Source organism: Sturnira hondurensis, unplaced genomic scaffold (assembly GCF_014824575.4).
Source record: "Sturnira hondurensis isolate 20B ecotype Veracruz unplaced genomic scaffold, ASM1482457v3 Scaffold0004136, whole genome shotgun sequence".
NCBI classification, from domain to species: Eukaryota; Metazoa; Chordata; class Mammalia; order Chiroptera; family Phyllostomidae; genus Sturnira; species Sturnira hondurensis.
Genome location: NW_028076767.1, coordinates 25996767 through 26013029, shown reverse-complemented (window position 1 = coordinate 26013029; position 16263 = coordinate 25996767). Strand labels below are relative to the sequence as shown.

Here is a 16263-nt window from a genome sequence, read left to right as displayed (position 1 = left end):
TGACCGAAGCTCCTGGCACAGACAGATGCCCCCACCTTGCGGCAGTCTGATTTCCCCCTAAGCTTCCCCGGCAGAACTCATAAATTACCTTCTATTTAGTGACACGGTACCCGGTAATGTTTGCTCTCCTGATGCTGCTCTGAGTAGGCATCATCAGTCATCCTTCCCTGTCTCCTCTGTGCACATTTATAATCACCAGGACATGTGCTTTTCAGCTCAGCAGGAGGTGTGTGCTGAAAGCCTGGCCTCGGCCGGGGCCTCCACTAACTCACACGGCGCCTTAGAGGGAAATAGCGAAAGGTGCACCTGTCTCCCGATGACGGACTGTCACCTTGCAGAATACGTTCACAGTACAAACCAAAATCTGTCATGTCTACCAGATCATGGCTGTCCCTCAGAGGTGGTGCTCCTGGATTGGACGCAACCCTCACGGCCATCTCTGGTGGCCCTGGCCATCCACCAGCAAGCCACGGACACCTGTGAACCTGGGTATTTACTAAACCCATGGACCCACAGAGGCCAGACCTTAGGCTTCCAACAGCTCATGAAACTCTCACACCCCAAATACTGTGTCTCACCTGCACCCAGAGCGAGCATCTTGTCCCAGTGTTCCCAACATGATACCAGTTTTATTTACCCATTTTAGTTAAGTTTTGGGGGTGACATTCATTAATAAGATTATAGAGGTTTCAGGTGTCCAAGTCTGTAATACATCATCTGTATATTGCACTGTGTACCCATCACCCAAAATCAAATCTTTTGTCACCGTACGTTTGACCACCTTCAGCCTTTACTACCCCCACCTCCATCCCTCAAGTAACCACCGTACTGTTGTCTGTGTCTATGAGTCTTGGTTTGTTTTTGTTCTTCTTGTTTGTTCATTTGTTGCTTTCAGCTTCATATCCCACATGTGAGAGGAATCACGTGGTCCCACATTCCAGGACCCCCTTGGGTCCCAGACAACATAAGGTGGATATTGCTGGGCACCCCCATCTTTGTTCTTGTGACAATAAACTGGGTGTTTCTGGTCAAAGGAAGGCAGAGAGTGAATTCTAAGGGTGAAGCGAGGCACTCAGTAGCATATTCCTGGGAAATAGTGGGATGGAAGAGCCTCCACAACTACTATGGACCAGGCGCCGTGCTGGGTGCCCAGAGGTATTATCTCGGGTAATCACTGATCATCACAAAACTCCATGGGGTATTTTTTCCCACTTACATAGTGTAAAATTTATGTTTGGGATAGAAGTGTATGGATGTATGAGTTTTAACAAATTATACAATCATGAAAACACCAACATGACCGGGATACATAAGAGTTCCATCGGCAGAAAATCCCCCTGCCGCCCCTTTGTACTCAAATCCTCCCCCCACGTCTACACTGAAGGGCCTATTATTGAATTCATTGTCAGCAAAGTTAATAGAGACTTGGAGCGGTGAAATGATTTGCAGGAAAAAAGATTCACTCTGCCTGCCTTTTGCAAAGCCCTGCCTTCTCCCTGGCTCGTACACACAGCTAGTGGGCAAGCGGTATTTCTTGATGAGATAAATGAATAAAAAACACCTCCTTGGTAAAGATTGAAATCTCCCCTGCTGCAGAAGAGTATGTGGTGGGCTGGGCCACAGGGTCCTGGCAGCCCAGACTGGTCCTGGACAAAGCACACCCTCGGCTGTGCCCCTCAGCGTCATTCGGGAACTGCCTGGTCAGCATTCCTTGGGCCTGGTTTTGCTGTACTCCAGGGCATATCATATCCAATTATCTCCAGGGATACAGTCAAGCCAAAGTGTATGATGGGGGGAGGGGGGCACTGTAGCTGACAGAATCTGCTGAGGACAGCTGGTGAGCAGGTAAATTGAACAGACCAGGATGCTCTCAGCCTTGGATTGGAGGTGAGCTGCTCCTGGGAGTGCTGTGTTCTGTCGAGACATCTCACTATTTGGAGTACAACTCAAACAGGCTTAAGTTCAAAGAAGAGCATCCAAAGAAGGATGGCAAGCTTCAGAAAGGACCCTCATATCTCAATAGGGCCAAGTCAACAGGTAGGAGAAGAGACCAACCAAGCAGGCGTCAGGGACAATTCTCAGTAAGACCAGGGAATTCAAGTACTGAGTGGGGAAACGGGGGTAGATTGCACAGTCCTGTGGGCTGACGTGGCACAACAGGGCGTAAGAAGCCAGAGATGGCGATCGTGTGGTTGGAGCTCCCACTGGCTCTGTGGGCCCCAGCTCTGTGGTTGGGAGGGTAGATGGATGGGTGAGGGGATGGCTTGATGGGTGCATTGACACCACAGGAAGAGTGAATCTGTGGTAGGAACCAGATGACAGTTTTATCCTCAAGTCTGTGTAGCCTGTCAACAAGAATGAAGGAGGTTTCAAGAGACAAGTGCTCTTAGCCACTTGTCATGCTGCTGGACTGGCTCAGCCTTCCACTTAAAACATGCTCAGAGCATTCCCACTAACTTACAATGCAACTCACATTGTTGCCTGTGGTCAACAGTTTCTTCATTGAACACCACCCCCTCCCCACCCGCACGATGTCACTCTCTGACTCCTGTTCTCTCTGTTCTGGAGAGCCTTCCTTGAAGTTCCAGAACACACCACCTCGTTCCATCTCACGGCCTCCGCACTTGCTGTCACTCAGAATCAGCACAGCATTTACTTGCTTAACTGTTAAGGAGCTGACATTACACTCAGCCCTTTGAAGGCAACCATGAGGCTGATGTGGCCCCCAGTGAAAATGAGTTTGATACCCCTGATCCAAGGGACAACTCAGGAAGAGGATGATAAGAAAGGACCCAGAGGAGGTGCGTGGGCACTTTTAGGTGTCTTAAGACTTTGTTCTGGACTGGAGAGTAGTCTCAAGTGGTATGATAGGGTACCTTCATAAACCTTACCTATACGAGGGGAACACGAGATTGAGGCTAAAGGTGTAAATATCAAAGAAACAGCAGTCACTCCTACTAGCCAGGACAGGAAGATGTTTGTTCGTTTATTCTTGGCTTGGACAATGTCCGTATTTTGTCTGTGTTTAGATCCAATCGCAGAGCAGTCACGTTTTTGCCCAGCCCCATCCTGGTCTCAGAGTAGCCTTGTCTGATGTTGGTGTTCTATGACATTGCTTGTGTTCAACCAGAGAGCACCAAGATCCAGCTGTGAGTGCTAGGCCAGCTCCCAGAAGCCAGGGGCTGCTTTTTTCCTTCCCAAATGTGTCCTTTTCAAAAAATCCTACCCACTGGACCCTACCTACAGTTGTCCTTTGTCCCTAATGATGCTCTATCCCAGCTCCCTGTTAATTGCCCTCATAATACTTACTATAAACAGTTGTCTGTGTGTTTGTTTATTGTCTGCACTTTCCCACAAGTGAAACATAACAATCGTGAGATCGTCCGCCATGCCCAGTGCTCTTATTGCCAGGACCCAGCACCCGCTGGTCACTGTGGCAGGAAGGGAGAACGGGCAGACTCACTCAGTCTAGATTATTCAGCAAGTTGTTTCTAGACCTCACTTTACTGATCTGTAAAATGAGGCAATAATTTTTTAGTAGATCCTTCCAGGTCTGACTTTGGAGGATTCTACGAATACCTCATCTCAGACCTCCAGGAATGAGGGCAGCCCTCCATGCATCTTTTAGGACTGAAAGACGATCGTCTTAGAAAAGCAGCAATGTTGAAGAGTAGGAAACATTTTCACACTCAGGCAGAGCTCAACCCTCCAAGGAGAAGAGAATGAGAAAAAGAAAGCAGAGATTGATAATGCATGGGTATAATGAGATGGCAATTTTGGTTTCAAAAGAATGTGATTAGCTCCTAATGACTGCCACAATTCCCTGGTCAATCTACTGTAACCAGCTGCTAATGTAAAAATAATGCCCCTTGCCTGGCTCACTTCGAAGACGGAGATGAGTCTCTCTTTCATACTTTTGCCTCCTCTTATTTTTTCCCCCAAGAGATTATCTTCTGTTAGATTGCAGCTCCCTAAAAAGGAAAATGGAGGTGCGATCAAAGTCTGCCAATCAGGGGGTCACGTGGGGTCATTACCACTCTCTCCTGGTGGGTGGCTCTATTAGGCCTTCCTCTTCTACCAGACTCTAAGTTGTTCAACAGCTCCCACCAGGAGGGAGACAGAGGCTGCCAGGGCTGAGGCAACGTCCTGCATGGCTTCCCACGGAGAAGGCCACTCATCACAGAGGTTTTGTTTAGTGTAAGATTTTTCTAAAGCTATCTGCACACTGGGTGCATCCTGGAAGGCATGGCCTGGATGTCGAGAGGACTCCCAACTGTGTGTCATTTAAGGACTCTGGGGGTGGACAGGACCTTCAGCAAATCCCTACAGTGTTGCCATGCAGAAGGTGCATGCTTATTCTGAGGGCCCCATGGAGCAGGGCAAAGGCAAAGTATGTGGAGACAGAATGAACACTGTCCAGTGGGTCTGTCTAAAAGTGAGACGGGAAGCTTATGGGGCAGTGAGCTCTCTGTCGCTGAGGGTATCCAAGTGGAAGTTGCTATAGATCAGCTTAGCAGCTGCCTAGAAGGCAGTTGTAAATGGAAACACAACCAGATGATTTTCAAAATCACTTACACCTCTGAAAGTCCAACATCTTTGCCTTCTGAATGTACAGAAGGAACCTTACCCACTGATTTTTGCATCCATCCACTTACTCATTTAAAAAGCAGTGGTTCAAGCACATATGAAGTTCAAAGCCACTATTGGGTTCTGGAGGTACAGACGTGAACAAGAAGTTCTTTCCCTGGAGCAATCCATCACCAAGTTGGGAGACAAGACATCCAAATTATTAGATGTAGAAGAGTCCATCTGAGAATAGAAGTGACTGGCTAGTTGAGGGTGCAATGGGGTGGCAAGAGAGTGACTGGGGAAGGTTTCACAAAGGAGCAGATTCTTGAACTGGGTTTCGAAGAATATGAGGAAGTTTACTAGATGGACTCGGGTGGAAGAGAATTTCAGGCAGAGGGAGCAGCATGCAGAGAGCCAGTCTCCGAAATCTGAAATGGCCGGAATTGTCCATAGCACTGCATTTAGTGCCTTTAGTGCCCCAGAAAATTAGTTTGAAAAGGCTTGGCATGTGTTCTCCTTGTCTTCACACTACTTTGGGGTGAATATAACTGAACGAACATTCAGCTTTTATCACAGAGGGTTTCAGGTAGAAAATCCACTTCCAGAATATCAGCTTAAACATTGAGAAGTCCAGTGCTGCCCCCGAGACGAGCATACCCACCCTTGCCCAAGGCCAGGACTGGGTATGCGTCCCTGGCTCATTGCCCGAAACAGCTGGCGCTACCTGGCTACAGCGAGAGGGTGAGACCAGGTGCTGAAATCTGAGGGCTAGGAGTCACTTGCAAGAGCAGGAACCATTTGCAGTCTAGAGAGGACCTCTGCTGGTGGCGGGAGGGATGCCTGGTGATGGTCATTGACAGAAGCAAGGAGAGGAGGGGGAGGGGAAAAAGAAGGAGAGGGGAAACGGGCCCTCCATTTATAAAATAAGCGTTTTCCTATCTCCACAGCGCTTTTGTCACACTGAGATTTAAGGCAGAGATTGGTGCCCAGAACCTACACTCTGTCGTTTCTCCTCCAGGAGGCCTGTCTGAGGGTCTCTGTCACACACAAAATTCTGATCCAATCGTAGCTGGGAAGACACTCTAAAACCCTGGGGTAGCTAAGCTGGAGAACGTGGGCTAGTCAGGAAGGCAGGCAGGGGCCTCCCACCCCATCTCCATTCCATCTGGAATGGGCATCAATTCTACCTACCCAACCGCTGCATAGTTGAGGGTCATGGTCATACTTCTAGAACAAGGGTCAGCAAACTACAGTCACAGGCAACCTGGTTTTGCTACAGTTTTACTGGGACACAGCCATGCCCATTTGTTTGCATTCTGTCTGTGACTGTTTTCAGTCTGCAATAGTGGAGCTGAGGAGGAGTAGTTACAACAGAGACTGTATGGCCTGCAAAGCCCAAATTGCCTACTATCTGGCCCATTATAGAAAAAGCTGGCCAGCCTCTGCTCTAAAAAAGGACCCACCCAGGCTGGCTTAGCACATGGGAGACTGGAAGCAAGAAAGAGGCCATGGTGCTTGGGCTGGGCTTTTAATAGACAGTGGCCCTGCCCGCCTGTCAAACACGGCCTGCTGAATGGCTGAATTTCTGACCAATCGGGTTACAGATTCCTCCTTGCTTAGGGTGGACCTAGCAAGGAATAGATGGGCAAAGGCAAAGCTGGTGTGTTAAGGTGAGTGACTTCTCCGTTCCCCTGCAACTGCTGACAGGGACCTGCGCAGACTGGAGATGTTGCAGATGTCGTCCCAGAAGCAGTGCTAGGGCCACAAGCAGGGCATTCAGCCTTTTCTCCCAGAAGCAAGGTGGGAACAGAGGTCAAAGTGTGGCCTGACCTTCATGCTTCTGCAGCTTCCCTAAAGCCATCCCCTCTCCCCTAAATGCCCAGCTTCCTTCTCTTTGAGATAACTGACTACACGCACCTTTGTGTTTCTGTAACACGGCTCATATCTCTTAAGTCATTCCATATGGTTGCTCCCTGTCTGTCTCCTCTTAACCCGATGACTCCCATCTCTTCCCTCCCCCAAACTCTGACTCTGAACCTTGTCCTTCAACTTCCTACTCAGCATCTCAGCTTGGATGTCGAATACTCTCACGTGTGCTGCTGCTGCTGCTGCTGATACCCATATTGATATTCTTATCGATTTGTTTGTACATGTTAAGAAGCACATAGTACTCAGCAAGTGCCAGGCACTATTCTAAACACTCTATGTACCCAAAACACAAAGCTTAATCCTTGCCTCCCCCGTGCTGTTTCTCCCCCACCTGTTTCTTCTCCGTCTCATTAAGTGACATGACTCTTCACTGAGTCCTTCAAGAAAACAGTCTGGGCGTCCGCTTTCATCCCTCTTCTTCCTTCATAGTCCACACCTACAGTAGATGTGTTGTGACCTGCCCCGATGGCCCCTCTCCACTCACTGTTCCCAGTGCCTGCCTCCTGGAAGCCCCTGAGGCTTTGCCTGAGGACTTCCTCAACACTGAAGAATATGCGCACCTTGCCTGCAGAGCCTGGCAGTGTTAAGGGAGCTCCTAAGAGTTGTCCTCAGCCGATAGGTGGGCATTGGTGGATCAACACCCCAGGCTCCTTCTCCCTCTGGTGGGCATGAAATGGGCGTGGAATTCAGCCCCAGCTACACACAGTGGTAACCTGCCCGCTCCTTTGCCCTACATTAACTTCCTTCCCTCGTTTGCCTCCCTTCCCCGACTTTCACACCCATACTTCTTAGGACTGTCTCCAAATAGAGTCTCCTATTCGGATCCTTTTTTTTCTTTAAAGTGGTGAACCTGCTTTGGAGGGAACCAAAATCTACAATATTCAACCAAAAATAATCGCCTCTCGCCACACCCACCACCACCATCCTGGTACAAAAGTCCAAGGTACCACCCTCTCTTTCCTGGACTATTGGTCTCCCTGCTTCCTTTCTAGGCCCACTAGCTCCTGTGTTTCATATATGAGCCAAAAGATATTTTGTAAAGTATGAATCAGATCAGGGCACTCTCCTGCTCATTTCCAATCACAGTTAGAATAACACACAACTGGTTACGAGCGACCTCATTGCCCCCTCTAATCTGAACTCTCCCAGCCTCTCCAGGGGCTCTGTCACTGCCCGCCCCCGCCTCACCCTTGACTGTGGTCATTTGGTTGCCACCTTTGCATCTGCTCTTCTCCCTGTCTGGAAAGTGCCTCCTGCATTTCTCAGGATGAGTGGCATTTTCACACCATTAAGTTATTAGCTCCAGTGTTATGTTCTCAGAGAAGGCCTCGCAGACTGTGTAATAATCCTCATCTTCCATCACTATCCCTTCACCCTCTCCCAGTCATCTAGAAGTTCAGGGGGCACTTTGTTTATTTCTCTGTGTCCCAAGGACATAGAACGATGCCAAACACGTATTAGGGACCCAATAAATTTCTGTCGAATGAATGAATGAATGACTCCTCTCCTGGACCAGATTTGGGCTCATGGCACACAGAAGACACAAATGGCATCTGAATCAATGAAGGAGCGAATAAGGCCATGGAGGGGCCCAGTCTGTGTTCTCCCCAGGCCCCATCCAAGACCACACAGCCCTTTGTGCTGAGTGACCCGTCACAGTGGGTGTCATTTCCCCCGCTGGCTCATCTTCACCTGCCTAGAGCTCCTGTCTCTCGGGCCGGTCTAACCACTCTGTCCTTTCTTCATAGGCCTTACCCGAGGGGCAGACAGCTTCGTGGGACACAGCCAAAGAGGATGAAAATCGCAATAAGAATCGATACGGAAACATCATATCCTGTAAGTGCTCTTCTGGGTGGCCCCAGGCTTCAGGGGCACGGAGGAAGCAAAGCTGTTACTATTATTGACCTAGGATTTGTTATCATACAATGAATCCTTGGTGTTTCCAACTTTGGGTCAACATGCCAAGCTGGGAGCTGTCGTTCAGTCTCCCTGTCGAATCTGGCCTGGGTAACAGAGCATGGCTGACCTTGGCCACAGGAGGCGGGTGGGAAGCTGGGTCCCAGTGGAGAAGATCCAGGAAGTTTCTGGAAGCTGGGTCTTTCCTGGCATAGGCCACTATGCAAGAATTTTTCAGACTGGGGAAGAAGCCCGGCCAAAAGGAATTCTTTATATTCCTAATGGTTGCTCTAAAGTACGGTACTTCCAGAGAAGTGACTCGGGGTAGGGAGCAAGGTCCAGCCCATGAGGGAGGGGCTGAGAGCACCCAGGCCAGAGCATACTGCAACTCCAAGAAGGCAGAGTCCCAGGCAAGGACTGATGCTCAGAAGGAGCCAGAAACTCTGAGGTCTGACAATGGCCAACTCAGGGCTTGAAGGAGCCCCAGGTTACTCCAGTCGCAGCAGAGGCAGGGTTGAGGGCATCAGGACTTCTGCCAGGCCCCACGCCCGTGGGCAGAGACTCTCAGGAGCGTGCCTGCCGCCCAGGGATGCATGGGCACAGGCACCGGGAAGGCCTGAGCCTGCCGGAGGAAAGCACATGGCGTGCGGAGCTAGGGGTGGTACGGAAGGGTGTTGCCTTTTGTGTGACAGTGAACTGTAGGCCCCCCTGAAGTGGTATGATGAAGGCAGGGGGTACAGAGTGGTTACAGCCCTCTGCAGTCACTCTGCCTGGGTGTCTGTCCTGCCCATGGGGCCCAAGCAGGTTTCCTGTCCTCTCCAAGCCTCACTCCTCACCTTTAAAATGATGAAAATATTAGGGTCACTGAAAATACAGATAGGGTCACTGAAAGAAGGTATGTAAAACCCGGTCCCTGACATCATTGTACTCGTAGCCGAGGAGTTAACATTTCCCAAGTCACCACTAAGCAGTATCTACACAGCATTCTACTATATTTCAACCAGAATTCACTCCATACCCATGGGGGATCATGGAATAAGCCGGGCTGTGGGAGGGTGGTGATCATATGTCCACTTTGGAAAGATCTACAGGGTAGCTGATTGGAAGGGTGGGTTAGATTGGAAAAGTCTGGAGGCAGCGGGACCAGGCAAGAGGCTACTGCAGTGGTCCTAGCAAGGGATGATGAGGCCTGAACAACGTCAGTAACAGTACTTGGCTGTGACTGCACGTGGGGGTGAGTGCCTGGGGAAGAGGAGGAGAGACACACTGCCAGAGAACTAAACATCAGGTCGCACGCCAGTATTGTCACCGCCAAATGTTGGTGTGCACGGTCTTGAAAGCACCACGATACGGAAAGGACAGAGTTTCCTCATACAGGAAGCTGCGTACGTGTTTGCATTAGAACAGGCATCCACAGCAGTCTGTGTCGCCTCCGTGGACCCACCCTGGGCCTTCTGATGTCTCACCAGTTGGGTACATAGCACTCCTTGGTCTCCGCTCTCAGAGTAAACCAGTCAAAAAAAAAAATGTCGTGAATAACAAATTATTTCTAGCACAGCTCAGTGATTTGTTTTGTTTCACTGTCTAGACGTTGCCTCAGAACAAGCGTGGAGGAAGAAAGCGTGAGATAACAGGCAGCTTGTAGAGGAAGAAGGAGGCAGAAGTTTTCAGCTTAGCTGTTTCCTGTGCTGATTTAGGAATGGGCTATGAATGTGGAACTAATCAGAGAGCACTTATAATTTGTCTCTCGGAAGATAGTAATGCAGAGAGTAAGATTTCTCGCAAATGAAGCATTGGAAAGAGATGTCCAAATGATCAGGAAGTATGAGTGGGCATCCTCTGAGCCAGGCCTGGGAATGGGTGCTGGGACTCTCAAGTCGCCCCTTCCAGGGAGCTCCCATTCTGGGCACACGTGGCCGCTCACTCTTACCCCTCTCAGCTCGAGGACTGTGCCCTAAAATATCTGATCACGTGCCTGTTCCCCCTATCAGACTGTGGGTCCAGATAGGACCACTAAATTATACACTGTGAGACCTTGCGTGATCACTCTAACCCCTAGTCTTTGGTCTGCAAAATGGATGCAGCAATATCTTCCTTGCAGGGGTGTTGTTCAGAGAAGAAAAAATAAGTGACTAGATCACCGTGAAGAGACCCTACCTTCCTGAGAGGCAGGGTCAGCCAGGTGGAGTCAGGTATTGGGGCCAAAGTCAGTGGAGGCCAAGGGCGAGAAGGCAAGCCAAGCCATGCATCTCTCCCGACCCTACCGCTCACCTTCTGCTCTCCGCACCTTTGCCCACACCATCACCTCCTCTGATCTGGCCTCTGCCTCGTCTCTTTCATGGTTGCTCCACATCTACCTTTGCCCCCAACTTTCTACCTATCTGATCTCTGGCAGAGGTGAGAGGGTCCTAAATTGGATTGTGTCATCTTACTGGAAACCCTTCAAATGGTTGTCCTTCACTCATGAACACTCCTTGTCTAAAGTCTCTTAGCCGCCTCTCCCGTCTTGTGTCCCACCGTGTCCTCTCTATGGTGGTCTCTTCAAGTCAGCCGCACGGACTTTCCTTCAGTCCCTGGAGTTTCCCATGCTCACCGACACCACAGGGCCTTTGCACATTCTGTTCCTTCTATCCAAGTGTCCTTCCCTCCTCTCTTTGTTCTACTATTTCAACTTTTTATTTTTGTCTGAGCTCAGTCACCACTTTTTCAGAGATTCTTCTGACCTTTTGGATTCACTTGGAGCCCCATTATTCACTCCCAGCGCACAGGTGTGTCTTCTCCTTAGCCTTTATCATCGTTGTGATTTCAGAGGCATTTCGATGGCTGCCTATCACCTGCCTGACTCCCTTACAAAAAGCAGATGCTCTGTGACAACAGACCTGTGACTGTCTTGCACTTCTGTGTCCCCACACCTGCCATGTGGTTGGTGCTCAGTGAAAAAGAATTGAATGTTGGAAAGTACAGATTCTCCGCGAGACTCCAAAGGCCTTGAGCCATGGATCTCTCCCTTCTGGCTCCCCAAATAACACCCCAAAAGAACACCCGAAAAGGATGAATGGAGGAAGGCCAGCTCGAGATGACACTTGGAAGGATTGCAAAGCGATGTCTTCCAGTCAGGAAGAAGGTGCTGGGCCTGAAGGACGAGAACAGAGCCTGGATCCCAGGCAGCAGGAAGAGCAATGAAGGAGGTTAGAATTCCACCCTGGGGGTGCCGAAGGTGTGGTCAGTGTCCCACCCACACCCCCAGGCCTCACCGCCTCACTGTGCAGGGACACCAGCTGGCAGTACCAGCATCCGAGGCCAGGACGAGGGTAAAGTGAGCGAGACACCCAGCCTGTAACGTGCAAGGAGGTTCCTCACTCTCAGCGCTGTTGATGCTGCATCTGCTCAACCCTGAGAGAAAGCACCTTGCTGAGGGGCCCAGGGCGACTCACTTGTACCCCCTCGCCCTGCCCCGTCTGCATCTCTTGGCCTGAGAACATTCTCCAAGCTGAGCAGGTTGCTCTCTTCAGGCACAAGGCAGTCTCTCCCCAGACCATGAAAGAGCTGCTGGCCCAGCTCCTCACCCTCCCACAAGGGTGTTGTGTTTCACACCTTTCCCAGAGTCCCCCAGGGAAGAGGCTGCCAATGCCCACCATAGTAATCGCTTTGAAGATGGCCCTTCTGAGCTGCCTTCTCTTGGCGGTCTCCCTTGCTCCGTCTCCCCTGATGAACCCTCTTCTTCTATGTAACCTACTCACAGTGGACTCCTCCTCTTACATCTTCTTCTGGGGGAACCCAAAGGGAGGCAGCGGGAATTCAAACAGCTACTGGGCTTAAATAAAACGGAATCTCCCTTCTAGTTTAAGGGTCAGTAATTCTGCAACAAATCGGGGCTCCGTACTGCGTACTGAGATAGCACCAAGGTAATCGGTAGATTCTAATGCAGCTCAAGACATACAGGGAAACCAAGAAAGAAAAAAAGACGTCCTGGAACCGAAATGAGGTGACAGAGAAACAGCCCCAAGGAACAGGAAGTGTTCCTGCCCTTGTAGGTGTCTCTCCCAAAGGCAAGTCTGCCCTGGTTTGATAAATAGAAATATTCTTGGCACAAGAAGAAAACCGGATGTGATCCGCATCTTAAGGAACCCTGAGAGGCTGGGGTGGAGGACGGAGGCCCAGGCCAGGGAGAACTGAAAGATCAGAGGCAAGGAGGAGGCAGGCTACAGCCTGCAAATGAAACAATGAGAGAAAAACCTTGGCTACATAAGCCCTTTCTTCCAAATGTTTCTGTTTAGAATTTAGTAGTAGAGATAGTGGAGTTTCCAGAAACTGGAAATGGAAAGGAAGTGAAAGGGAGGGAAATGAACAGGGAAAGCAGAACAAAGAGTTCTTCACTTTCAAGTAGCTCTGGGCAGGGACTGCGGGCCAGGGGAAATTTCAAGAAAACCAAAACGTTCCCCATAAGGGGTTCTAGAGGGGTCTTGTTGGACCAGCAGCAGGAAATTATACCCAGCAGAGGATGTGATCTCAGGGGTTACAGATTTTACAAAACAAGGCCCCCCTTTGGGATCAGGCAGGGTTCCAGCAGGAGACAGGTGGGACCCTCAAACAGGCGGATTTGAGGAGAAGTTAATCATGTGAATTTTCGTAAAGGTGTGAGCTTGGTGTAGGGAGATTACAGGCGTTGTGCAGAATCCTGAGGCTAAATACCAGCCCCAGGCCACAGAGGATTCAGTTGGGGGAGGTTACCAGGACCTGGGAAAGACGACCTGATTGGAGATACGACATTTAGTGGTGTCCATGGTGACCCAAGTAAGGGAGCAGAAGGAGGGATCGCACTCTGTTCTCTGCACACAGTCTTCTGCGTGTGCCTTGGCTGGCTAAACCCAGCCGGAAGCCAGAGGACAATGGAATGTGTGGACCTAGTGCAGTGGTTCTCAAAGTGTGGTCCCTGGGGCGGTGGCACCAGCATCACCCAGGAACTTGCTGGAAATGCTCATTCTCGGACCCCATCCCAGACCTACTGAATCAAATTCTGGGGGTGAGGCCAGCCATCTGTGTCTTTCAGAGATCTTCAGGCAGCACTGGTGTATGCTCATGTCAGAGAACCTCTGATCTGGGTTGGAGAACCAGGTGTGGAAGCTGGAGGGGGTGTCTGAAGGGCAAACAGGAGATCCAGAACATTTTCTGCCGCCTCTTTTCCCCTAAGACAAGCCACCAGGCTCGGGCGTACTAGACTATTGGACATGGGCCGGGCAGACCCAAAGCTAGTCTCAGTTCTTCCCTTTATCTCATTTATGACCTTCAGCAAGGTCACTTCATCTCTTCAGTGACCTTCAGTGTCTCACCTCTGGGTGCAGAGAGGACGAGTTAAGATGCATGAATATTGGATCTGAATCTGGTGGGTAGACTTTTAAACCTGGGCGAGACTTAGTCCAGGCTCTTTGAGTTCACAGGCAAGGAGCAATGGCCCAGAGACCTAGAACCCTGCCCAGGCTAAGGGCTCTGACCTCAGAACAGATGGCAGTTCTTCAGAGAGGCTGTTCTCACCTCCAGGGAGGAACTCGGGTTCAAAACCAACCCAGAGGCTTTTTGTCCCAGCAGATTTCTCTGCTGATCTCTGGGGAGATCAAGCTGGGGCAACCAAAGGGATGCCTTATTCAATGCTCCCAACTCTTGGCCTCCGTTTGTTTGTGTGTGTATTTAGTTTTTGCAGTCCCTGAGGGTGGCCCTGGCCTGGGCCCTACAGATCCTGGCACAGAACTCTCCAGTGTCCTCAGAGGACATCGGTGTCCTCTGTTCCTCAGAGGACTTGTTCCGCCACTGGAGGCCTCTCTCCCTCCTTGCAGGGCAGGCCAGGACTGCCAGGCGATTAAATGTCCCCAGGATTAGCCCCCAGCCAATGGCCAACAGGGATGGTGTATAAGCAGCCCAGATCCCTCTCCCCTGAGGCAGAGCACCCTGGAGGTTCATGTTCTACACTATGTCCCAGAGTTCCCTGGAAGGATTAGGCCCAGTTGTCCACAGTGGTAACTTGCTGGATGGCACACCCTCACTGTCCAGTCCTCTGAACTCCTTCCTCTCGCCATCTCCTTTCCCATTCTCCCATTGTTTCCTTGGCTTACCTTCCAAATCCACTCGTTGCACTCAAATNCTGGCACAGAACTCTCCGGTGTCCTCAGAGGACATCGGTGTCCTCTGTTCCTCAGAGGACTTGTTCCGCCACTGGAGGCCCCTCTCCCTCCTTGCAGGGCAGGCCAGGACTGCCAGGCGATTAAATGTCCCCAGGATCAGCCCCCAGCCAATGGCCAACAGGGATGGTGTATAAGTAGCCCAGATCCCTCTCCCCTGGGGCATAACACCCTGGAGGTTCATGTTCTACACTATGTCCCAGAGTTCCCTGGAAGGATTAGGCCCAGTTGTCCACAGTGGTAACTTGCTGGATGGCACACCCTCACTGTCCAGTCCTCTGAACTCCTTCCTCTCACCATCTCCTTTCCCATTCTCCCATTGTTTCCTTGGCTTACCTTCCAAATCCACTCGTTGCACTCAAATCCTTGTTTCCGATTCTGCTTCAGAAGGAGTTCAAATAAGAAGACTTCTCTTCCTTGAAAGTTCCTTTCACGGGCTGTGGGCTGAGCAGCCTGTGCAGGAGGAGACAGCAAATCCATCCGACGCCCCTGTCCTCGAACTGCTGTCAGTGCTCTGCCCCGGAGCCTCAGCTGTTGGAGGGGGCCCTCGCAGGGCCCCGCAGAGGGGAGCTGCCCTGCCTCCACCACCCGCGGCAGGATTGCCGGACAGGGAGGGCAGAGAATGTTGGCTGCATCCCTCTCCTGCTCGAGCCACACTCACTCTTGATGGTGTTATTTCAATCAAGATTGAATGCGCAGACCTTTTGCTTCAGTGAGGTACCCAGGCAGTCTCGGCAGAATCCGCTGCCCCCTCCCAATCCACTCGTGCAAGATGATGGCATTAACATTTCCAATTCTTCTGGAAGATGATTTTTCAGCGCCACAATTCACTGTATTGAATCAAATCTCTTTTCTTTGAAAAATCGTGCCTTTTCTTTACCCTCCTTGGTGCCCAGAAGACAGGAAGAAAGAGCATCCCGCATCCAAAGGGCCCTCTCTCCCAGCACCACCTCTCTGAAGTGACGCTCTCTTTAAGTGGATGTGACTTGAGAAGAGCAACCTCTGGGGTTACCTTGGGTGATGGGGGAGGGAAGCGGAGTGTGATTTGTTGTGAGAGGTAGAACTGTGCCAAGGAGGGAACTGAGCCGTGTCCTCTGGGTGGCCATGGCAACACAATGGGATGGCACAGTGTGGGGGTGAGAACTGGCCTGGAGGAGGTCTGGAGGCACTGGGTCTTGGGGTCCTAGGAGGGGTAGGGACCCTCACCCTGCAAGGAACCTCTCAACCTTATACCCTCTACTGAGTAGTTAAACTTCTTGGAACCTTGAGTTTCTCACCCATAAAACAGGGTGACGATACATACCTCCCAGGGTCACTATGGAAATCTAATAGCATAGCTTCCATCATGCTTCTAGAATAGTACCTGGAATACCTTACACACTCCGCACAGGTAAAGAAATTTCTGTGCCTCACCACCTAATACAAGGTAGGTCTCTACTCTCAAGGCCCAGTTCCAGTAAGAGCTTTTGGTTTTTCCCGAGACAAATTAAAGTAAATAGCCAGAGCACCTCTGTGCTAAATAACCGGACATTGGTCTGAACATCCAGACCTGAGTGTGATCAGAATCTCCTAGAGGGCTTGTTAAAATCCCGATTGCTTGGTCCCACCACAGAGCTTCTGATTCAGTGGGTCTGGGCCGGGACTCAAGAATTTGCATTTCTATCAGATTTCCAGATGTTGCTGATACTCTTGGTCC

General features: G+C 50.5%; 1 protein-coding gene across 11 annotated transcripts in view; it reads left to right on the top strand.

Annotated features, from left to right (window-relative positions):
* Positions 1-16263, top strand: part of PTPRT (protein tyrosine phosphatase receptor type T) — a 945487-nt gene that overhangs the window by 881514 nt on the left and 47710 nt on the right. For all 11 annotated transcript variants that reach the window (XM_037044094.1, XM_037044090.1, XM_037044092.1 and 8 more), the window contains one exon: positions 8247-8334. In XM_037044094.1, coding sequence (XP_036899989.1) covers positions 8247-8334 — 88 coding nt within the window. The remainder of the gene's footprint in view (positions 1-8246; positions 8335-16263) is intronic.